Raw genomic sequence first — 23557 nt, forward strand, 5'->3', positions numbered from 1 at the left:
GCAGTCCGTGTGCCCTACGCATTTCCCCGTATCATCTTGCTAAGGAAGAGCCGCCTTTCCGCTTGTTTTCCAAAAAAACCTCTGCAGGATGCCTGCTGGCTGCACCGAGAGGCGCCGCGCTCCAGCAGATCCATCCTCAGCAGGCAGGAAGACTTCCGCCGTGCCCGCGCCGCTTTCCCTTGCAAGCAGGAACAAACCCGAGTGATTTTGGGATGCATTCTCCTCTTCCCTGGTAAGCAGGGCACGGCCCCCAACTCGGGGCACTGAGCCAGGCCCTGCCGGTCACAACGCTCGCCCGAGGGCGCCGGGCGGCCCCGCCCCTCGCTCCCGCCCCGCCACAGGCCGCGGAGAAGCGGCTCCCCAGCGCCGGGGCGCTCCTGGCCTTGCGGGGCGGGAGGTGCCGCGGCGACGGCGGCTCCTCCCGGGCCGTCTGCAGGCGGGGCGAGGCGGCTGCCCGCCCTCTTCGCCCGGCTGGGAGTCTGGCGGCGGCGGCGGTGCTTGTGTCCCTCCTCAGCAGCAGCCATGAAGTCGCTGTGCCTCGTCACCGTGGGGGTCCTGGCCATGACGCTGCTCATCGCCAGCATCTCCCTGCTGGTTGCGCACGTCTTCCAGACAGTGGTGGACCTGCAGGTGAAGCAGGTGAGAGCATGGCCCGATTCCCACCCCAATCCCTCCTATCCGGTGTATTTCCTCTCAGAATAACCCTGGGAGCAGAGGGAGGGCTCTGGCGGGTGGCATTGTTTGGCTCCCTCCTTGGACCGGCGGTGGTTGGGCGAGGGCAGGAGCATCCCTGGGCAGTGAGCGCCTCCCTGCCCTGCACCAGGCAGCCAGGCTGGGGCTCAGGATGGAGCTCGGGCTGAAGCTCAGGCTGCGCGGGGCCTGGGCTGGGTAAAAGTTGAGTAGATATGAGTAAAAATCCCTTCTCCTGGGGCAGCTTTACAGGCTGTGGGGCCGCAGATGAGGTGAGAAAGCCCTCGCCAGCACATGAGATGAACAGGGGACACCTAAAATGCCCCTCCTGTTTTGCCGCCCCTATCATAGATTCCTTGCAGCTTTCGTACAGTAGCTTGTTCTGCTGCTCCATTTGCGTCTGCTTCTGGAGCGCAGCCAGAGGTGCTATGGGCTCAGACACGTGGTAGTTTCCCAGGCTTGGCGATGACAGCAGGGCATTTCGCCGTGTTGTTAAAGGCTGCTTGCAGCACACTTCGGGGACACCCATCCCAGCGTTGTTACAAATGCAGAGCCCTTCCCTCCTCGTCGTCAGTCTAAGCTTTTGTTCCTGTCTCTTACTGGCTCTTTGCATTTATTCGGTGGCTCATTGAGAAGGGTCAGCTGTTAGTAACTCCCTTAAAATACCTGTGATGCGTGTAAATGAACAATTAGAGATCTGCATAATCTAAGGAACAGCGTCCTCTCTGTTACTCTGGCGGAGGAACCGAAAGTGCTAACAAATGAAGGGATGTGACAAGTGCTATTGTCTGGCTGGTGGCTAATGTCTGCTGATCCCCTGTAATGTCCTGACCAATGCACTGTTCTGTTGTTTGGGGTATTAAGAGGGAGTATTTCCTAACACAGAAGCTATATGGTCTTAACTTCAATCAGTTTGGTTTAGCGAGTGCAATTCTGTGGTGGCAGTCAGCTTAAAGCAAGTTGTGGCACCTTGAAGCCTGCCTGTAAACTTCGGGGGATAGACACACACACACAAAAAAAAGAGGATACGATAGGGTAGGCTGTGGTGCAGCCTGCCAGTGTGTCACCTGCTCTTCAGGAACTGCTCACACAGCTATGCTGTTCAGGTAGGTGCCTCTGCCAGGCTGGAGCGTAGCGTGGGTAATGGATAGTTTTCCCTGAAGTCATTTGATTGTCAGCCCGTACCTTTTTTAGGCAGTCTGAAAGGCAGGTGTAAAGTGAAGTGTTAATGTATGCAAAGTTGTATGCAAACTGAGCTAAACCAGTACAGCTTTGGGTAAGCATGTGCAGTTCCATCTCCCAGATCTTGGGTCTCTTTGGGAAGGAGTCTGTCATCCTCTGCATCACAGCAGAAGTTCTGGTTTCAAGTCTATTTCATGCTCTTATTAAAAGAGCAGTGGGGTAAAAAAATAGTTTGGCGGGAGAGTGTAGGACTGTGAGGAATTAGGCGTGATCCTCCTTATGCGTATTATCTCTTAGCTACATGCTCCTTACCCTTAATGGTTGATTATGTAAGAGTAAGTTGTTATTTGCTCAGCAGGGCTTTCCGTAATGCAGGATAAAGTTTCCAGAGCTCAGTCTTTTCCTGCTTACCGCTTTTCAGCTCGTGCTAGTGTGCATCTGGACTGCACAGAATCAAGTGTCCTGTCCCCTGTGCTAGCCACTGACTCCCTCCTGGCCCTCTCCAGGAGCCACACCACGGACTGTGGAAGTGCAGCTTTAGCTTTCAGCCTCCAAGCAGTGTGCGCCCACTCACTCTGCTGATTCGGCTGCTTTCCGCATGTGCTTTATCCCACATGAGCTTTTCCTCATTTGTGTGTAGTCTGGAAAGCTGCTGTCCCTTGTGTAACCACGTATGTAGCTTAGAAAATGTGCAAATAGACAAATTTCAATTTGCCTTTGAAATGTGCAAGACTTGAGCTTTTCCATCTCTCTGCAGTCCAGGGCACTGGACATGAAGTGTTATCTCTGCACTCTGTACCTCCTCAGCCTCCTCAACTTCTCTGTCCTTGGAGGAGTTGCAGACTGGGCAAGAGGTTCCGTTCCAGAGCAGATGTCTTAACCTGTCCGGTACCTGTTCCTTGTCAGGGGCTAGCACCTGAAACTCCACCGAATAAGGGCCAAAAAAAAATAGAAGAAGAATAAATTAGCTGCCCACAGAAGAAAGGCTTTCCTAGCTGCTAGCAGTGTTTGCCTTCTGCTATATGTTGGCTATATGCTTATGTATTTCATTGCCATAAGCATGACTTTATGAATATGCCAACCTTTGATCAATGCACCTAATCCCAAACTTGGCCAATCAGCCCTTTACATCAAGTGTTTTCTTTATGCCTCATACTTTACACTGATAATTTTAGAAAACCCTTAGTCTTCTAACCAGCCTCTTGAAATTTCACTGGAGTTTTGTTTCCAGACATCTCTAGAGCTGGATTGTCTGGAGTTTTCAGGACCCAAAAGGATATGGAAGCTATTTTGCCCCTTGATTTAGTTTATGCATTGATCTTTTGTTGTTGTTGCTGTTTAATGTGAAGTGCTAGAGTTCACAGCACAGTTTAGTGTGGAGTTGTAGTGGAAGGATCAGTTGTGATGTTCTCCTTTTGAGCAGATTATTCCCAAGGTGTAGGGTCAGAGAAGTCTGCTGGTGTTGGTCTGATAGGTTACCATATCACTTGTCTTCAAAATTTCAATTAATTTCTGTCGTAGATGAACACATAAAACAATGTCTTGGAATTAGAACATTTTGCAGTTCCAGTGGAAGAAAAGAATATTTAATTTTCTGTGTAGGTTCCAAAAATGTTCAGCAGTACCATTTCTCTCCCCCTTTATCACTGCCATTAACAGTTGCATTTGGGAGGGGAGCGTGTGAAGCGTGGTCAAGATAAGGAAATGCCCAAGAATGAGACTGCAAATTCAGGACTGGTATGGCAAGGCAAGTCAGTGGGAAGGATGCTTTAGTGCACCTGAAATGAGAACTTAAAAAGGAGAACCCCTGCTGTGCTCCTGAGTGAAGACAGATCATACTGTCCACTGTTTTTAGGTTGTGGTCTTGCAGTAAGTAGACGCATGCATCAATCTGAGACAGGATCTCTGAGTCTGAGGCCTCTCTAGGCTGCTGCCTGCAGAACTAGTGCCCGACTTGAGGCTTCTGAATATTCTGTCTCTTGTTCTTGCATATAAGTGTATCAAGAGGAAAGGTCTGATTCTCTGGTCTTATGCAGTATGGTGGCAATAACTGGCAGGAGCTGTATCTTTCATGTATTTTAGATTAAAGAGCAGTCCTGTGATTTCATACATCACAGCCTGCCCAGCCCAGTACTGAGCACAAGCTCTGAAAAAAAAACCCAACCCCAAGCAATCTCAGTCATGTAATACCAGATCCTACCCTGGTGTGGAGCAGAGTCATCAGAGCTAAACTTGAATGCCATCAGCTGAGGGACGTGGACATATGTTTTGCTCAAGAATATGTCCTTACATTTTTCTCTCAGACCCATCCAGGCTGTGTGATCCCCTGTGACAGACCCGAGTATCCCTGGTAACATTTGGTGAAAAATAGAAGAGAGCTTACTCTGTTTTATTATCTGAGACTGTCACAAGCGTCTGTCTGAATCCAGCTCAGAAAGTTTGTGAATCTGAGTTTATGACTGGGGCTGTTACTGTACAGAGCTATAAATAGACATGTCATTTCTCTGGGAAATACAAACGGCGTCATGCAGATCCAGGAACAAAGTCCCCAGATTACTTTGTTTCACCACCCTGTTGCTCTGTAGCCTGTCTCCCAAGGAATCACTTATGGTTTCAAAATCTCAAGGGCCTGTATTTTAACCAACCTGCCAGGGAAAAGCTCCTTCGTTTCCTTCCTATTAATGCTCTTTGCTGTAATCTGGTGCCTGTGTGCATGGAGAGAGAGTGTGGTAGAAACCCATGTTGCATTTATCAAGGCTACATCAAGTTCGGTAGCTTCTTGTTTTCAGTCTAGCTCAGGAGAGGGGACAGGGGGTACAGCCTCCCTGCACATTGTAAAGGTGACCCCTCTGTCTTAAAGGAGAGACTGGAGCTTAAAACTGGAATTAATATGATCAGAGTACACTTGTATTTTTTAAATACTGCACATTTAGGCTGAGTTATAACCTCACATTGTAGTTGCCTCATATTAGACACTTGAACAATAGATAGGTGCCCTGAATATGCTTAGTAGTTGTTAGGGAACAGTTCAAATTCCTAGACAGGGATGCTTAAGGTCAAGACAGGCATCAGTTACTCTGTTTATCAGTGTCAAGCTTATACTTGTCATGTTTCGTGCACGTGAGAGATGTGAGCTCTATACACCTTAAGAAGGGAGCAGACAGCAGCAGTCCACTGCACCATCACCACCTCTGAAATTACTGACTTTGTGTGTGGCTATTTGCATATGGCAAAAAGCTATCACGGTCATCTCTAGGTGTCTTAAATACTTTGCTGCCTCACTCCCAGCTCTTTATGGTGGCAGCATGGAAGTGGAGTGCCTGGTTTGGGGAGATTTACTGTTCCTGATGCTATACACCAACGTCAGAAAGCTCTGTCTGAATACAGGGATGAGCCTCCTTGGCATAGCCTGCAAGAAAACAGGATGCAAAGCATTGGGCTGTGTAGTAAATGATGCATGTGAGGTGCTGGTAGTTTTAAAGAAATGCACAACACTCCTGAAGCATGTCCAAAATATATTATTTTTGTAGTGTGTAGAAACCATGGTTTGAAATTCTCAGGGGACAGCAGTCTGCAACTGCTACCAGCTGTATTGGCTTTCATTGCTATTCAGCAATACTGCTGCTGTTCTAAGCTCCTGCCAGTAAGTTTTTCTTTGAAACAGTCTTCTCTTTATCTAATCATTCAAAATTGAAATCTGCATGGAGGGGAAACAGTGGGAAGGCCAAGAATGACTCCTGAGGCAACTGTGGCTGATGAAGTTAAGACCCCTTAAACAGTAACCAAGAAATGGCAGCTGTCCAGTCTGCTCTGCTTCTGAGCTTGCACTTAACAATATTTGACTTGTTTTCTCAGAAGAATAAAAAGAGCAAGTGTTGATGAGATGCATTTAATTGCAAATTATTCTCCCCCTCCCCTTCTTCCGCCTACAGGTGATACAGTTTTCAAATATACAGTTTTCTTTGTGCTTATTCCTGAAAATGCCACTCTGCAACCCAGCTTTATCTTTACTATCACAGTACCAGTACCAGGGTTACAATGATGCAAAAAGCCTCAATGTTGGTGGTGGTGGTGATGCTTTTATAGTTGGGGTGGATATTGTCTAAAATGGAATGGTAATAAAATGAGGAATTGAGACCTGTATTACATGTTTCTACTGGAGCTACATGCAGGTACAGTTGTGACTTTCCTTATTACACAGATATGCTGCCAGGTAAAGGAATTACTGTTTCATTAGTTAAGTGCTTCTGTCATAAAATAATGATTCTTTTGTAAGTCCAGCTTTTATTAGTTACAAACTAGACTGACAGTCCATGGGTCTGGAGAAGCATGTGCTGTCATTGCTCCAGGAAAGTAATTAAAGGCAGAGGGTGAAGAATCTTTGCCCTGTTCAGAGATGTCAGAAAGGCATGAATCCCAGTGTGCCTACATGAAAGCATTTATTGTCACTTGCGGGTTTTCCTCACTGGCCACTGAAAAAAAAAAAAGTCTGATTGTTTTGGAGACAGAATGTCACAGCTGTACTGGAATCTGACATTCTTAGGCAAAGAAATTATAAACATAAGGAATCTAAGCTTCTTTTCTGGCCTTGTTACTCCTCAGAGGTCTTTCTTAGGACCTCTTGGCCTCCCACTGTTGAGTTCCACTCTTATCTGTAATGTTGGCATGGTTTGTGGTGTCGTACACCAGGTTAGGATTTTGTTGACACAGGAAATGCAACAGGGTCACCGTGTAATAGCTGAATTCTGAAAAATGTCAGGCAGAAATCTCTATGGGAACAAGTGGGACAAGAAACCTAACAAGCACATGCCTCTAGCCTGCAGGCCATTGTACCATGTTGATTGTGTTGATATTTAGTGAGATACTTCAAAGTAAAACATATCTATATCTTTTATATATCATATCTGTGCTTGTGGAACTGAGGTCTCAAATCCTATTGCCTGTGTTTGTTCTGAGGGCACAGAATATCATACAGCATCTGTCCTTAACAGCTAATCTGTCTTTTTCTTGTTTCAGGGAACAGTATTGAAAAATGGCACGGAAACCTTTGAAGCCTGGGAGGATCCTCCTCCACCGGTCTACATGCAGTTCTACTTCTTTAACGTGACAAATCCTTTAGAAGTGCTTCAAGGCGATACTCCTCTTGTAGAGGAGATAGGGCCATACACCTACCGGTAGGACCCTTTCACTGTTTTCACATTTCACTAAACCTGTTGCGTGTGAGGAAACCAAAAAGCAGGTTCCATAATGCTTGGGATCCCACTCTAGGAAAAAAATGAACTGTGAATGTGTGAGCAGAAGTGGTACAACTGACTCTTGGAGAACCTGCAGTTTGTTTCAGGTTAAGCCTGTCACATTTTGGACAAGATTTTGCTTGTGTGTTCCTGTTCCTCAGCTGCTGAACACAGAGGAAGTTGGTTGCATCCTGGCCTACTATCTTATGAGAGAAAAATCAGTGACTGGTTGGGTGATGTTTGAGAGTGTGGAGAGAGGAGTGTTGCATAAAAGTGTGATTCATGTGTTCACTCAGAAATTATTTCCCAACTGACGTTGTGCAATTCAGTACAAGAATGGCCAGATAACCAATTGGAGACTGGTACTATAAGGACCTTCCTCACCCAACCCTCACTATAAAACATACTTAGATTCAGACATATGTACCATTTTTACAGACAGATGGACTTAGTAAGGCCACATGCAGTGTTGGAGCTTATCCAGCCTCTTGAACTCTCTATTTGCATGGTACACCTGTACACAGAACAATCTGAGTCTGCTGCACATGGAGACGTTTTAAAGTCACCTTAAAAATGAGTTTACCTTTAGACCTTCATTCTGCTCTGCTGCATGCAGCAGTGTAAGCCAGGAGCAGTCCTGCAGCAGGTCTTTGAAGTCACGGAGGTATGAGAACCACAGTGAAAAGGTTGGTTTCTCATTGTCAGTCTCACTTCTGGTCACACATGCTCATTCAGACCAGGCACCAGCAAAACGATCAGAATCTTCTTGTTAGGATTTGAAAAAGGTACTGTAGGTAAAAAAGGGAGAGCCTTTGTGGTAGCCTTGGTCTCTGCAGTATGTCTTGCCTGTTACTTTCCTGACACACCTGAGCTTTGCTTCACTGTCCATCAGTCTCTTCCCCTACCTCCTTTGTGTTTCAGGACTGTGTCTGTTCAGCCTTAGCAAACTACATGTGGTGCTTTGGCGAAATACCTTGTATTACATAAACCAGCAGAGCTGCAGAAAAGATACATAAATTTCCGAGCTGCCAAGCTTTTCTGCAGGTCTCTGGTACAATGCTGATGGTGAGTCAGCAGTACATTCTGTGCCAGCCCTGTGTGTAATAAGAGCTTCTATTTTTTAACCTTTCCTTAGCTCTGAGGGTCTCCTGGGGGTCACGCCTAGCCTGGTTTGTGAATCTTCTCCACAGAAGAGTTCAGTGGGATGGACAGGGCTGGTGGTGTAGCTGGCTGGGTTGCCTGTCCCCGAGGGGAGACCCAGCCTGAGCCGCTGGTTTGTAGCTTGCTGGGAGATCCTTCCTCTGCAAGGCGTGCCACAGGCTGGCTGTGAGGCAATGCAGGCTCTCCCTGAGTTGTTTATTTCGGTGCGAGGGAGGGAGGCTGCACATTCCAGTGCCGAGTGTTTCAGTTGCCTCTGGCTTGTTTGCCTAGCCTGATTTTGACATGTCTGAACAGGATTCAGTTGTGCTGTGCTCTGTCTTAAAGAAGAAAGGAAAGTTAGCAAGAGGAGTGCTTTTTTCCAGCTGCTTGTTTAATCCTTGCCTCGTTGACGCTGCCGACTGTACCAGACTGTCAGCAGTGGGTAGCAGAAGAGAGGAGGGACGTTGGAGGAGATGGAGAAGGGAGGGATGTTGCAGACATACTGCGTGCCCAAGCCAGAGAATAAATACCAAATGTGTCTCAGGGGCCTCATGTAGCAAAGCATTAAAGACTCATTTAGGCTTAGCATGTGTCCACCTAAAATGCCCTAACATAAAGGCCACGGCTCGGTGTTTTTATAAAACAGGATATGGGAGGAAAAAAGGCTGGAAGTGAACTGGCCCAGATAAGCAGAGGAAAAAAATCTAGTGGAGGTGGGGCTGCTGAATTCCTCTTCCTCCCTATTCTTCCTACAATTCCGTTCTGACCAGCTTACATTGCAAACCCAGTGAGCACTGGGATAGACTTTGTAACAAAAATGTGGTAGTGCTTGTGTTTCTAAATACTGGAAGCTGAATTTGCAGCATATAAAATGATTCATTATAAAGTGCAAGCTGCTTAACTGCCCAAGTCTGCTGAGCCGCAAAGAACATTTGAATATTGTTTGGTCTTGCACACATTTACAGCTTTTTGTCTTTAACATCTGAGCTCCTCCTGTTGGTATCCCTAATCAGGGGTATAATTTTCCTCTCCGACCCTTTTAGAGTTGGGGAGGCTTCTCAGGTTATCTCTGGCCTGCTTTAGGGAAGGCAGTTCCCAACTATCTGTTCCCATCCACTCAGTTCAAGCCCTAGAGTATAAAGGCGATTGCTGTATGAGAGGTTCTTGCCAAATCAAGCTGGAAATGTTGCAAGGCCAACGTGTTCCTAGGTGGTAGGGATACCAAAGAGCAGTAGACATGCTGTTCGTGTAAGGAAGATGGGAATGATTGGTTTCTAGCAATAATAGTTTCAGGGGCCTTTCCAGTTTATTTTAATTCGAAAGTCTGAACCAGAGTTGTGTTGCCTGTCATGAGGCTGGATCTAGTGCTGCCAGGGTAGGATCTAGGATCTGAAATGAATGAAAAACACCATAGCATAGCATCTGGCAGAATAATTCACCTTCACATCTTGGGACTTAACGTTTACACAGGAAGCAAAACAATGTAAAGTTCAACAAACTTTGAGTGAATGTAGACTTAGGAAATACAGTGCATTCCACTTCATGTGTACACCAAAAGGATTATCCCATGAGCAGACAATCTGCCTTTTCCCATTTCAGGTTTGCCAAGGACACGTGTATAGCTCGTTTTGTGCCTGAGCCAGCCAGTTCTGCAGAATTGAATGTGTCTTCTTTGTAAACTGGTAGTGGCAATGGACTGAATTATGGTTAAGGCATCCATTTCAGGGTAGTTAAGATCTGGCTTCCTCATCAGGCCAGCAGGTACCCTGTGATGTTTCATGCCAATTGCCTTTGTTTGACAGCAATCCTGAGTTTCATGCTGCTTGTCTTGAGTGCTTAGAGAGCAACAGAAGCAACCTCCCAGGCCATGAGTAGTTTACGGCAAAAATTCAGTTGAATTTCTGTTGTGTACAGGATTCCTGCCTGAGAATTAAAGGAGAAGAGCTAAAATGAAGCTTGTGGTGTAGTTGTGTCATGTAAGCCCAGAAGTCCTAGTGCAAAGTACTTTGAAGCCAGCAGAAAGAGTCTGGTAGGTTCTTAGGCCAGGTTAACGAGACTCATGGGAAACCTCCATTGTGTTCTGCCTGGGAGTGAATTTTGCCTGAAGCAAAGAGATAAAAGTTTCATTTTCAAACTGTCCTTCAAGGGCAATGCCATATATAGTGCCTCCAAATCTTGTGTTACTGTCTGAAATTGTTCTCTTTCCTTGGAGATTTTTTAAAGATGAGGCAAAAACATAAAGTGCAATTAACATGTGGGGTGGCATTTTCTGAAGAATCCTGTGGGTCCCATTCAGTTTACACTGACACAAAGGGGGCTCCTGTTGCTGACAGCAGCAGTAGCAAAGATGAGTCTACTCACAATGAACTGAAAACCTCACCTTTTGTGCACCTAAAGCAGTAGAACAGTCATAAGTTAAATGCAGTTAATGTTATGTGTAGTTGTTTAACTTTATTGGAGAACAAACTCTTTTTTCAGAGAATACAGGCCAAGAGTGCACGTTCAGTTTCTGGACAACGGTACCAAAGTATCTGCTCTGAATCCAAAGACATATGTATTTGAACCTCAGAAGTCAGTTGGAGACCCTGAATTGGACCTGATTAGAACTATTAATATTCCTGCAGTGGTGAGTCCTCTTTCCTTTCTGCTTGGAAATCATCCTAACACACTTTAGAACAAGCAGCTTGTTGGTTCATACTGTCTCTTCCTTTGTGGTAGATAAATGTGACTGAAGAACGAGAGAGACAGCAAATACTGCATATGCAGTTTTGGTTTGGACTGTTGTGGGTTGTTGGGGTTTTTTTCCTTACCTTCCTCCCTCCCCACAGGCGCCTGTAGTGTTAGTGCCTCACTCTTGTGCTGAGAGCTGACACGCACTTCTGAGAGCAGAAATCAGTCTTGTTGGGTTTCCATGAGTAAGTGAAACTAGGGAATTAGTGATGTCACCTGTGTAGGAGGAGCCCTGACTTTTGAATGAGAAAGTTTGGAATGCTTGGGGTTGTTTTTGTCAAAATTGCAAAAGTTGCTTCCAAGTCTGCATCTCAAACTGAAAAAAAGAGAAGAAGAAAAAAAGAGCAGGGGAGTTTAAGCTGCAGCTGGAAGAAAAGGTGCTCTCTGAAAAAAGTTAAAGTTAAAACATGCACCCTCTGACTGTGTTAGGTGAAAAGACTCTGCAAATAAAGTCTCATTTTGGTGAACAGAGGCAGTCCATTATTTTTGCTCTTTTACAGGCATAGTGTGAGAATGAGCTGTCGCAGCTTCCAAAGGAAATTAGACTGTACTGAAATACTTGTTGGTTGTGTCACTAACCCTTTACTCGCTCTACTAGCATAATTCATTTCAATTACAGGGTACATTAATTTCTACTTTTCCCCCAGCATCTCCAAAAATGTCCTCTCCAATGTTATGAATGAATACATAGATGCACCGTATATAGTAGTAACTAGGACTCAGCTTACTAAAAGTTGCAAACAATATGGTTACTGTATTTACACTTCCCCCCAGGCGTTTGAGTGGTGGTGTTAATATGTTGTTTGGAATTTTGACTATGATGTACTGTAACAGGCAGTACTAGAAGAACTACGGGTTGGTTTGTCCAAGGAATATTCCCTTCTTTTGGTTTTGCTTTTTTAAAGACATCTATAAAATCACTTGTCAGCTCGAAGGGGAACAAATTTTGGTATTGTTTGCATTTTGGAGAAATAGCTAGCTTTTAAAATGCAGGTAACCATTTAATGTAAAATGCAAACCATCGCTTCCTAAAGGTAAAAACTTTACACATTTCACTTCAGATGCATTCTTAAGACTCCGGCAGTTACTGGAATGGAATTGAGCTGATTGTGTGCCAGAGCCAGGCTGAACGGGAATCTGCAGGAGCACATCCCTGTGGGAGAAAAGCTGAAGAACCTGTTAGCCAGCACAGTACTTGCCAGGAGTGGAAATAATGAAACTGAAAATACAGCTGAAACATGTGCAGTGCTGAAATGTATCTGTGTTTGTATGCAGCTGGTACTTAAACATAAACAGTAAATCTAACTGTTGCTCCCTTATTCCAATCCCCTGGCAGACTGCAATGGAGTGGACCAGGTTAACCCCTCTTCAGTTTGCCACAGAGGTGCTGCTGCTTCTGTACCAAGAATCCCTGTTTACAGTTCGCACGGTTCACGAGTTGCTGTGGGGCTACAAAGACAGGCTCCTGTCAACCATTCACCTTTTGCATCCTGAGATTGATCCAGTATTTGGCCTCTTTAATAAGGTAACTGGTATGCAAGACTTTCTGATGCTTGAGGTGGGGAACACTGCTACAGAGTTTGGATTATCATTGCCAGCCAGTTGAGAAGGGTGACAGAGGCCAGGAGGTAGGCTGCAGGGGTAGCAAAAGGATGTTTCCTCTTCACTTTGGCTGTACCCAGGGATTGGCTGCTGGCATAGCTGTGAGTGTTTCATCCAACTTCCCCTTAGCATGTACGGGGGAGCTTTCCAAGGATGGAAGTAAACCATCCCACTACTGCCTGGGCTCACTGGAGTAACGTGGGCTTTGTGGGGCCAGTTGTGCAAACTACTAGAAAAGCTTTGTGACCGTTATCCTCAGTAATTGATTGAAATGTTATTTCTGTGCTGGAGCCATTATTGGCTTCCATGGTATTTCTGGTTGCACGTCACTTTTGACTTGTTTCTTGGAGATCATCTGCAGTGTTCAGGTTATTATCTTTGGGTTTATTTTGTTGCTAAGGACTGTGTTTTCAGTGGCAAATTTCAAAAGGAAAGAAAAGGCTGTTCTGATGTTTTATTTCCTTCACTGGGGAGGTTTCAGAATCTAGCCCAGCCACTTCTGCCTCATTTATATTCAAGGTAGAGTTTTTCATGGATTGCGATTACTTCGGGGGCGGGGGGGGGGGGGTGAGGAGAAGGGAGTCCATGGCTCTTAGGGTGGAATTGAAGTGATGACACCTTACACTCATGCCACCCCACTGTAGTAACCTGCCAGGTGTTAAAGAATGAGTGGAGTGATAAAAGCTCTTGTATCTGTTTGCAGATGAATGGAACCGATGATGGAGAATATGTTTTCCTAAGTGGGGAAACGGACTACCTTAACTTCTCAAGGATTGTGGAATGGAAAGGAAAAGAGTAAGTTTTTCAGTGTGATGTGGCCTCTGTCAAAGTCTGCCCCTTTTCACGTTGGGATGAACATAAGCGTTGCTTACCAAAAAAAAGAGTCCTTTTATTCTAAGGATGGTGGTAGCTCTTAGTGGCTGTAGCTTTAGACCAGCCCCCCAGTATTTTGGTTCATGTTGTACAACTATGAAAGGAAGATTACCCTGGCCCTTAGAGAGCAGACTGCTGTCAACACTCCCCTCTGAATCATGGACTGCCCATTGGCAGAGATGACTCTCTCTCCATTGCTTCCTCCAGGACCTCAAACCCAGCCACCTCTGGGGACAGTATTCCTGCATCCACACAGCCAGGGTTCCCAGGCATCACCCATCCTTGCTGGGACATCTTGTGCCTGGCTATCTTAACACTCCTTCAGTGGGCAGCAGGCATTACAAAGAAGCTGAGCATGTGTTACAAAGAAGCCTAAAGCATTCCTTTCCCATTAAACAAAACATCTTTCAGCAATTACATACATGGGAGGAACTCTTGCAGACTATTCTTGCTTGCCTGGCGCCAGTTTACAGAGACTCTAGATCCAATTTAAACCCATTTTAATCACCCTTTTTGTTAGAAGAGCTGAGGCAAGATGACTTAGCACTGTACAGGTCTGATATTTGCTTAGACCATGAGCTAGCACCACCTGACCATCATTCAAAGTTCTTTTAACTCTTACTCTGTCTGCTTTGTTTTCTTCAGCTCATTGAGCTGGTGGACAACAGAAACATGTAACATGATCAATGGAACAGATGGGACATCCTTTCATCCGCTGATTAGCAAAGATGAGCACATTTATATCTTTTCTTCTGATTTCTGCAGGTAAGGAGAAGGAAATGTCACTCAGACTTTATAGCAAAACATTTACATCCATTCCTTTTGAGCTTGCCTGTTAGGCTGGTGTTTTTCCTCCCATGATTTTACTTAACAGTGTAGGTGTTCTGCATTTATTTACGGTGTGAAGGATGAGAGAGAAACACCCAATCTGCATCAAGCTAAGGATGTACTATTTCAGGGTAAAGATAAAGTGAAAATTGGGAAGGTGACTGGAAAGACAGACCAGACTGACCTATAAGGCTAGCAGTGAGGGGAATGGAAGGATTTATGTGAAACTTGCCCAAAGCTGCTTTCCTCCAAAATCTCCCTCTGCCTTGCTTTTTTAGCGAACCCAGACTGCCCTCTTCAGAGCATCATGACTCGCTGTGCTGTTTGAAATGCAAGAAGACGCACCAAATCTGTGTTTCATTCCTCATGTTCTGCCTTGTCTCCTCCCTTGCCCATTTTCCTGTCTGCAAAGAACTAAACCTATCTGCAGTTCTTTATTTAAATCAGTACAGATGTGTGTTCCACTAAATTGACGACTTGAGAAATTTTTCTGTCTGCCACAACAGCGTTCCTTTCCTTGCCCCTCTCAGTAGCCTGTACCTGCACTGCCTCACACAACATGCAATAGCAACATGGGGACAGGAGCGAGGCTCCAAAATGCCAAAGCCAGGCTTCACTGTCCCTGCAGCAGCACGGCTGGCACAGGATCATTTATTTTGTGCAGCAGCAGAATGATGAGATGGGTATTTGCTGATCAAAAGCCCATGAAATTTAATACAGAAGACCTTTGGGATGGGCTTAAACCAAATCTCTAGCTTACTGTAGACCTCATCAGCAAAGAAACATCTGCAGCAGGTGTCACTGTGTGCTCAAGACTAACAAATCAGGGTCTGGCTTTTCTTCCTTGCAGATCTTTCTACCTGGTGTTTGACAGCTTGGGAACTGTTGCAGACATCCCGACCTACCGCTTTGTGCCCTCTGCTATGGTATTTGCCAACACAACAGTTAACCCAGACAATGCTGGATTCTGTGTGCCACCAGGAAACTGCCCTGGCACTGGTGTCCTCAACGTCAGCGTCTGCAAGCAAGGTATGTTACCAGGTGGTGGAAGCAGATTGGAAGGACATCAGTGGGAAGATATTTCTTGTTTCTATCTGAAGTACACAAGGACAGTTTTGTGAGGCATGTAGACTTCTGACTGTGCTCAGTGAAATCAGCCACCAACAAGTGATCAGTTGGTTGTAAAATGCAGTACTGATCTGAGAGGATGTTCCTGTCAGATGCTGTCTGCTCCAGCAATTATTTAAGTAAAGGAATCAGAAGGAAGTACCAGGGTCCATACTGAACAGCTTGGGCATTTAGCTTGTGCTCTTATCCAGGTAGCTGTCGGATCTGAGAGTAGTTGAATGAAAACAGTGCAGAAGACCAGTGTGCAAGCCCGGGACAGGAAACCACTCCGGTGCTGCACAAGGGAAAAATTGCTTTTTCTGCAGATGGAGTCAGAGTGTTGATTCTGTAGCTCCAGAATGGACTTTTTCTTTCACTGTAAATGGCACAGTGGGAAGAGTTTTCAGGTCCTCAAAGACTTCCTTGAATCCTGCTCTGCCTTTTTTAGGTGGTGACTTCCTGTGTTTTCACATTCCAGGTGCTCCAATATTTCTATCAGCTCCACATTTTTACCAAGCAGATCAAAAGTTTATACAGGACATAGAGGGCATGCATCCCAAAAAGGAGTATCACGAGACGTTTCTGGACATCAATCCTGTAAGTGCAGCCTTTTTTAAGGGGTTATGTCAGTGAATCCAAGCATATGGGTTTAGGTCACCTTCTTGAATGGTGTGCATCGACACAGTCCCACTCACCTTGGGGAAGCTGTACTAGTATATGTGTAAGTGATGTATTTGTATTGGATTGTATAGGGCAAACTTTGCTGGATAGCAAGAACTAAGATAATTCTCTCATTATGCACATGCAATTAGAGTTGTCATCAGACTGGTATTGATGAAATGAAGGGGTTAAAGTATTTCTTAGAAGCAGATGAGGCTACTTGTCCTGCTCACCCTGCCATCCCAACCATTTGGATATTGATTGTGTTTTCCTCAGGTATGTGGACCAAGAGAGCAAATCAATAAAGACTCAGTGGATGTTGGACTCAATTTAGATAGCATGGAGTTGCGAGAGGAGAGAAACAGAAACATGGCAATTATGTCTTCCATGGAAGTTTACATAGTTGCTGTATTCTCACTCTGAAATGTCAGAAATAAAAGGAGCTTACAGCTGATGGTCTGTGGCTTTATGCTTGTGGTTTAACCCCGATAGGCAGCTAAGCACCACACAGCCACTCATTCACTCCCGCCAAGCAGGATGGGGGAGATAATCAGAAGGGTAAAAGTGAGAAAACTCAGGTTGAGATAAAAATGCTTTAAAAAAATAAGAAAAAGAAACAAAACCAAGAAGAACAAGTGGATGTAAAAAAATCCCAGTTGGTCACCAGCAGCCAGTCCTCAGGCAACAGGCAAACAGCACTGTCAAACTCCCTTCCCCAGTTTTTCATGACATCATATGGTATGGGATATCTTTTGGCTTCTCCCAGCCGCCTGCCTACCTGCAGCCTACTCACTGTCAGGGCAGAAAAGGCCTTAAGGCTGTGTCAGCACTGTTCAGCAATAACTAAAACATCCATGTGTTACTCATACAATTTCATCACAGTTCTAAAACACAGCCTGGTACCAGTTACTATGAAGAAAATGAATTCTAAAACCAGCACAACACTAATCTCTACATCCATGTAAATGAATGTAGGTTGAAAGAAAGACCAAAATCATGGCCTGCCTAGTTTACAGAGACAGGACTCTGACTTGTCAAGCTGTTATGTATAACTAAAGCGGGAGGAAATTGCATAGTTCCTCTCTTAAGGTCTAGTGCAGATGCTGTTTGGAATCTGGTTTGGTGCCAGGTTCTTCCTGTTACCCTGTTCCTACTTACCCAGCTTTTTTGTATTATGATAAAATGAGGTCTGCACCTCCCCCCTCTTCCAGTCTAAATGTTGCTGCTTAGATGAGGAAAAATATGCCTGTGCATCCAGTTGCAACTCTTGCTGTAGTGGTGGCATTGCTGTGAGAAGCATTTCACGCTCCCTGTCTCTGTGGTGCTACGCTCCCATTGACTATGGTCAGTATCTGTTTTTCACCTTTCAGAGAGAAAGGGTTTTTGGGGCGGAGATTGTGGAGTCTCTGTGCTCAGGAACCAGAACAGAGAGCTGCAGGTGGCACCCGTTTCCAAAAGTACAGTGGAACTGAAAGAAGGATCTCTGTAGTGCACAGCACGATGACACCATTATCTCTGTAGATTCACATCTTCTTAATTAAGAGGCAAGCTGCAATGGAGGAATACAAGTTAGAAGAGGATCTTGGTGAAGGATAATAAATAATAACACTAAGTGGGTCTTGTCTTGCCTTGCCATGTCCACATCAGTGTAAATACTAGGTTGCAATCTCTCAGTTCTTATTATTTCGTGTTTACTTTTCTTTGGGGTTTTTTTTGACACTCTGATTTCTTTTATTCCCCAGCTGACAGGGCTTGTCCTGCAAGCAGCCAAGCGGATGCAAATCAATGTTCACGTCAGAAAATTACCTGAATTTTTGTAAGTGTTCTCTGCTGCCGGGTGGATATCTCAGACCTGGGTTGATATTCTAAATTCCTGACAAGCACAAAAAGTAGACCCAGTGGTGTCTCATAAGAGCAGGCAAGTTGGATCTAAAACTTGGTAGGGGGAGCCTCATTTGATCAGCTGAGGGAAGTGAGTACCTTGCCTGTGACTGCATTGATACAATAAAAGGAAATCTTTGTACTGCAATTTTGGCAGTCAGTACAACCCTGCAAATGGCAGCAGTGTACAATGCCAAGTAATGTGTGAGTAAAATGCTCTGCTGCTTCTTTGTTGCAAGTGGATTCTGTCTGGTTTTCTGGGTGTTCCAGTTTGAGGGGGATGTCACCAAACTGCAGCTCAGTTGTGCAGAAATACCGTTCCCTTCATCTCTTGTCTTTCTGGCGTGTTGATTTTCTTGTCACCAATGCTGTGTGGCAGCTCTTCTTCCTACTCAGCTTCTGAGCTGATGTTTATTGGCACAGCTCTGTCGTATATTGTAACTAGAAAAGAAGTGTGTTATCTGCCCAGTCCTCTTGGAACATTCAGTGATGTTTCTTCAGACCCACAGCACCTTGTTTTCTAGTGGCCAGGAGTTGTTCTGTTAACACAACTTAAGAGTGAGCTGTCATCTCATGTGTGCCAAATGCTGGGGGGTTTCTCACTGCTCTGCACTTGTTGCTTGAACAATAGTTTCTGTGTTTTACAAACATGAATAATCTTCAACATCAGCTTAGCTTAGCATTCCTGCTGACCAGCACAGATAGGTCATTCATCCAGTTATTAACGATCCCTCTCTTTCTCTCCCAAAATATGCTGTTGGTCCCTAAACAGAATTTATTATTCATCTTGAAGATGGAGGTTGTTTTTAGGGACAATTTCCTCATTCATTCTTCTGTTATAATCTGTCTTCAGAAACCTCCAAAGTTGCAAAACCGTAATTATTAGTTGTTACTCTGATTTTTTTACAGCGAAACAGGCAACATCCGAACACTAATTTTTCCAGTGATGTACATAAATGAGGTAAATATTTTTGTTACTTCTTTGCAGCATTTTGGCATGTTAAAGCTTGCAAAAATCCTGTCTTTGAGCTAACCAGCAAAGAAAATATTGTTTTTTCTTGTTTTATACGGAGATAGGTATATATACAAGTTTCTTAAGTACCATCCTCCTGCTGCTTGTTTGCCTCAGTATTAAGTTCAACCTTTCAAAGCTCGCTCAGTCAGTGCTCTTAATTCCAAAGGTGTTGACCATGAGGGAGAGGGATGCTGAGATGAGTAGCATCTTTTTTTGAGTCGTCTTTTGTGAATATTCCTCTGCCATAGTTGTAGTGTTGAATTAACTGGATGCAGGGAGGATTCTAGAGGAGTGGTTTTGATGATGTACACCATTATTCCAGGCCTATGTGATTCCATTCCTCAACTGAGAGTTAAAAATCACTACGTTCTTTTGAAATGTAGACTAGATGATTGCTCAGGCCATGCAAAAAAAGCCAAGAATTCTTAGAGGGAAAGAATATCAAGAAGCAATAAAGCAGAGGTGAAGAGCTCTGGGAGTCTTGTTTCCTTACCCTTCACAGAAGTAAAGCTGTCTAATACAAAGGAAGAACAGAAGTAAATCTTTTTTTTTTTTTCCCTCTTCATCTCTTTCTTTGCTCCAGAGTGTTCTGATCGATGAAGTATCTGCCAGCAAACTCAAGCATGTCCTGCTGGAAGCCACAGTTGTAACTGGAATCCCCTTTGTAATAATGGCTCTAGGAATTGTTTTTGGGATTGTTTTTATTGTGCTTGTGTGCAGGTCCCGGGGAGTAAGTGAAGAGGTAAGTAGCATTCGAATTTGACCTTGCTTACTGCACATGTGCCTGTGTTTGATTTTCTTCTCATTGATTTTACCTGTTCTGTGTCTTTCTGCACACAAACATTTTTATATGTTGTTTTTGTTTAAAATAACCTTTCTAGGGAAGGGAAGTTTTAGTAGACTCAGAATAAATGCGTCAAAGCAAAGGAATGGAGCTAACGTAAGAAATGTGGTAAGGCAGGTCATACCTTCTGCGCCTAAATTCCCCTGCCAGCAGTAGTGAAAAAAATTTAAAAATCAGCCTGTCTAGAGGACCCTGAAGGAAAAGATGCAAAAAGTCCACTATATTTGATTTAGTGGGTGACAATCTGACAGTGTTCTTTCAGTAGAAACATTTGTATTGTGCCAGTTGATTATTTTTCAGAATCATAATGCAAATTTATGACCAAGGAACAGATGAATTTTACAGACAACAGCATGCAGAAAGTTTTATCCAGACAGTACTAATTTGGCTGTCTGTTTATGAGTTCTGCCACAAAATGACATGCTAGTCATGTTAAAAGCTGATTCCAAAATTTCACCATAATAAGCAAGGCAGTCACGTTCAGACAAGGCAAACTATGGGTCCATTGGTTAGAGAAATTGACTGGGTACTCTAGTAGGCTGTTTTCTCCTTGTAGTCATGTGGCCTTAGTATGGTCTTGCTTGTGTGGTGTTTCCTGAATACATTTAAAAATGTATGAAAGTGCCCTCACAACCACCTCCAGAGCGCCCAGCCACACCTCGCACTTTGTCTCAGCCACCAGGATCTGCCTGGGACAGTGGATCCCACTGCCATCACATCTCCAGGGGCTCTAGGCTGTGATGGTAGTGGAGGGGCTTTAGCAGTGAGGACTAGGGCCTCCTTTACTCAACCATTATCTTTGAGCAGCTGATTTTTGGCTCTCTTGGCTTCCTTCCTGATTTTTCCTCTGGGTACTTAGGAGGCCTTTCAGGAGAAGAGCTCTCAGGACTGTACTTCAGGTTCCTGTGACTATTTCCTTGGAGCTTTTAAGCCTGCCTGTGTTATTGCAGGCTCAGCTAGAGAGTCAAAACTGTCCCATCGCCTGAGGGCCCTGTCCTAGGCATTCCAGCCCCACCCTACACATACAGCTTCACAGGGGCTCTTACACGTCCCAGAATGCTGCATGGGGATTAAAATGACAAAGGGAGTGTGTTTTCTCTGTTTGTTTTGTTGCTTTTTGTGCAAAGGCAAGTAATTCATTAGTTATGGCTCTCCTTGTGATGTCCTTCCCAGCAGGGTGGTTATGGCCTGTCATCTGTAAGGTGCTACAGTGAGCCAGGGTCCCTACCTGAGCTGCCATCCACCCTCTGGTGCTTCCTTTGTGTGGTGCTGGTTCTCTTACAGGAAACTGTACTTAGAAGTAGGAGGCAAGAGCTTTTCCCTTTCCTGTTTGGAGTCTTGGCAAGCCAGCTTCCCCACTGCTCTCTAACATGCAACATTTTACTTCGCTGAGTTCCAATCTTTTTTTTTCCTTTCAGAGTACTGAAGATGAAAGGTCCCCACTCATCAGGACATCTTAGTAGACTTTCTTTAACATGTGAGCTTGAAAAATAAATTATTAGAGCTGACCTAATACAACTACCACTACCCAGCGTTGTCCACTGTGGAGAGACGATTGTGTCAAGCATAACTTTTTGTGGTATGGAGATGGAAGAGAATCTGCACTGTCATCAAAGGAGGAGAATTTTCTTACTGGCTAAATTACAACTTTAAAACTGTATTTTAAAACTGCTTGAGACCACCCTGCTTTTTCAACCCTGCAACTCTCTTTGAACCTGCGCTGACAGCCATTGACGATCATAACCGCTGCATCAGCAAAAATAAAATGGCCTGGTTCATTACAGGAACAGCATGGGTAACAGGTGGAAATGGCCTTAGGAGTGTGGGCTGCAAAGTACCCTTACAAAAAGACAGCAGCCTCCTGTATCGCCCAGGAACAACAGACAATTTTGCTGTAGGCCTAGTATTGTCTTCTCTGTAAAGTGTTGCGCACTACTTCTTTCCAGTATGCACTGACTGTTTATTATTAACACCACTGGTCCTTTCACAAACCTTATTTGTACAACTAATCCAAAACGCCGGGTGAAACTTTGTTAAGCGTCTGTAGTTACAAGGGAAAAAGAAGAAGCTGACGATTTGAAACAGTTTTCCATACAGGCCTCCTAACTGTTCTGACTCCCCACCGGATCCCATTGCATGTTATCAATGCATTTATCCTTCTGGTTTGGGGGGTTTCTTCGACTTAAAAAAACAAGACACAACACAACATTGTTCGTGATGGTGGAGGGTACAAAAAGGGCGTTTGTTTTTATCTGGTGTTTGTGTCATGGTTCTCAGCTGCGTGGTTTAATGTGAATGCAGACTTGGTGGTTACATTTGCTGTTTAGGATAAAAGCACACCTCTGTATTAAGGTATGTATAGGGCCCAGAGAAGTCATAACACTTTTTTTTACTTGTTAAGTGGAAATTTGTTTTGAAAATCACAAAAGTATTTTTTCCTCAATTAAAAGAATATTCTCAATGAGAAGTATTTCCATGAGATCTAGACCAGGAAACATTTTTTAAGATGTACTGTTGTCTTCTAAAGCAAGCCATTGGGCTTTGCAGTGTTTTGGTGGTGGTGGTGAGGTTCCTAGCTGGTAATTGTTTCAAGCTTTGTTCAGCTGGAGCCAGTTCCAACCAGGAATTGTGATGGTGAATGCAGTTATTCATGACCTGTATTAGCAAAAAGCACCTGGCGCAGCCTGGGGTCTTCACACTACTGCAGTTGCAGCTTTGCCTCTTCCATGTGTTTGCATTGGCAGAAGGACAGTCTGTATCCTAAACCTTGTCCAGAAGCAGAACTCTGGTAGGATGGTCACCTGCCTGTTGCCTTGAGAACTGCAAGCATACACCCAGGGTACAAGAAGCTCATCACATCTTTCTACAGCGTGTCATCTCAAAGGAGCTATTTTGGAGCAACCACTCCACGTGATGTTGCGGGCTAAAACTGTCACCTCTCCCCTGTGCCTCCCCTCCCTGCCAAATGTTGCTTTTTGGGCAGCCAGGCTGAAAGTAACACTCCATGAAAACGATTTGGGAACTTCCTTTGCTTTTACCCAGATGTTACTCTTCCTGCCCTTTTCTAGGTGCCAGGTCTGTTCTTGGGAGTTAATTTTGCACTTGTCTTGGCCGATGGTCGGAAAGAACCTGTGACATGGGGAAAGGCTAGCAGATTGTCCTCGTTGCCTGCCAGGCCCTACAGCAGGGAAAGCCCGACCCCATTAATGGCGCCAGGAGGGGGGCAAGGCAAACTGCTGGTTCCGGTGTTAAGGCCGGTCCCCGGCCCGGCAGGGACCCTGCAGCGAGGGAGAGACGCCGGGGCCCTGCAGCGGCGGGGACCACTTGGGGCAATGCCCCCCCCCTCCCCGGCTCCTGTCGGGACTGGCGCGTCCCGTCACGCCTCGAGCGACAGGAGTGGCGGGGCTCCCGCGCGGGCCCCGGGGCGCTGTGCCCCCTCCCCTGCCGGAAGCTCCCACCCCTCAGAGCCCTTCTTCTTCCCCTGGAGCGTGCCGCCCTCCGGAGCCACTGTCGGTGCTGTGTTTCGCCGCAGTTTCTACGGAAACAAACGCGGGAGCAGCACTCCGCCCCGCGCAAGGGGCAGAGCTGCCGCGGCCCCGGGGCCGGGACTCCTCTGCCGCCCCGCCAGCCGCTACAGCCGGCGGCAGTCACGGCTTGCGTCACTGCGCGGCGCTCGCTTGTCGGCGGGAGGTTGCGCTGCTCGGAAGCACTTGGCGGCAGCACCGGAAGCGGCGGGGGTTTGTTTCTGGTCGGGCCCGCCGGGGCTGCACG

The 23557-nt window shown here is 45.3% G+C and overlaps 1 protein-coding gene across 2 annotated transcripts; it reads left to right on the plus strand.

Moving 5' to 3' along the window:
• The first annotated feature begins 510 nt into the window (after positions 1–510).
• SCARB2 (scavenger receptor class B member 2) lies at positions 511–22265 on the plus strand. Of its 2 annotated transcripts, XM_084263609.1 has the most exons (12): positions 511–639; positions 6889–7046; positions 10725–10872; positions 12313–12501; positions 13282–13373; positions 14097–14216; positions 15130–15308; positions 15865–15983; positions 17789–17862; positions 18837–18888; positions 19526–19684; positions 21205–22265. In XM_084263609.1, the coding sequence occupies exons 1-12, from the start codon at positions 523–525 to the stop codon at positions 21244–21246; spliced, it is 1449 nt and encodes a 482-aa protein (XP_084119735.1). In that variant the 5' UTR covers positions 511–522; the 3' UTR covers positions 21247–22265. The 2 variants fall into 2 exon arrangements, with proteins under 2 accessions (XP_084119735.1, XP_084119736.1); XM_084263610.1 differs by lacking the exons at positions 17789–17862; positions 18837–18888; positions 19526–19684; positions 21205–22265 and adding an exon at positions 16323–17040.
• The last annotated feature ends 1292 nt before the right edge of the window (positions 22266–23557 follow it).

This window comes from Gallinula chloropus (assembly GCF_964237585.1).
Source record: "Gallinula chloropus genome assembly, chromosome: 4".
Lineage (NCBI taxonomy): Eukaryota > Metazoa > Chordata > Aves > Gruiformes > Rallidae > Gallinula > Gallinula chloropus.

Bases quoted from the DNA above. Each gene is read 5' to 3' on its own strand.
- SCARB2 (XM_084263609.1), top strand. From the start codon at position 523: ATGAAGTCGCTGTGCCTCGTCACCGTGGGGGTCCTGGCCATGACGCTG. The intron at 640-6,888 runs GTGAGAGCATGG...TTCTTGTTTCAG, and splicing joins TGGACCTGCAGGTGAAGCAG to GGAACAGTATTGAAAAATGG. The intron at 19,685-21,204 runs GTAAGTAGCATT...TTTTCCTTTCAG, and splicing joins CCCGGGGAGTAAGTGAAGAG to AGTACTGAAGATGAAAGGTC.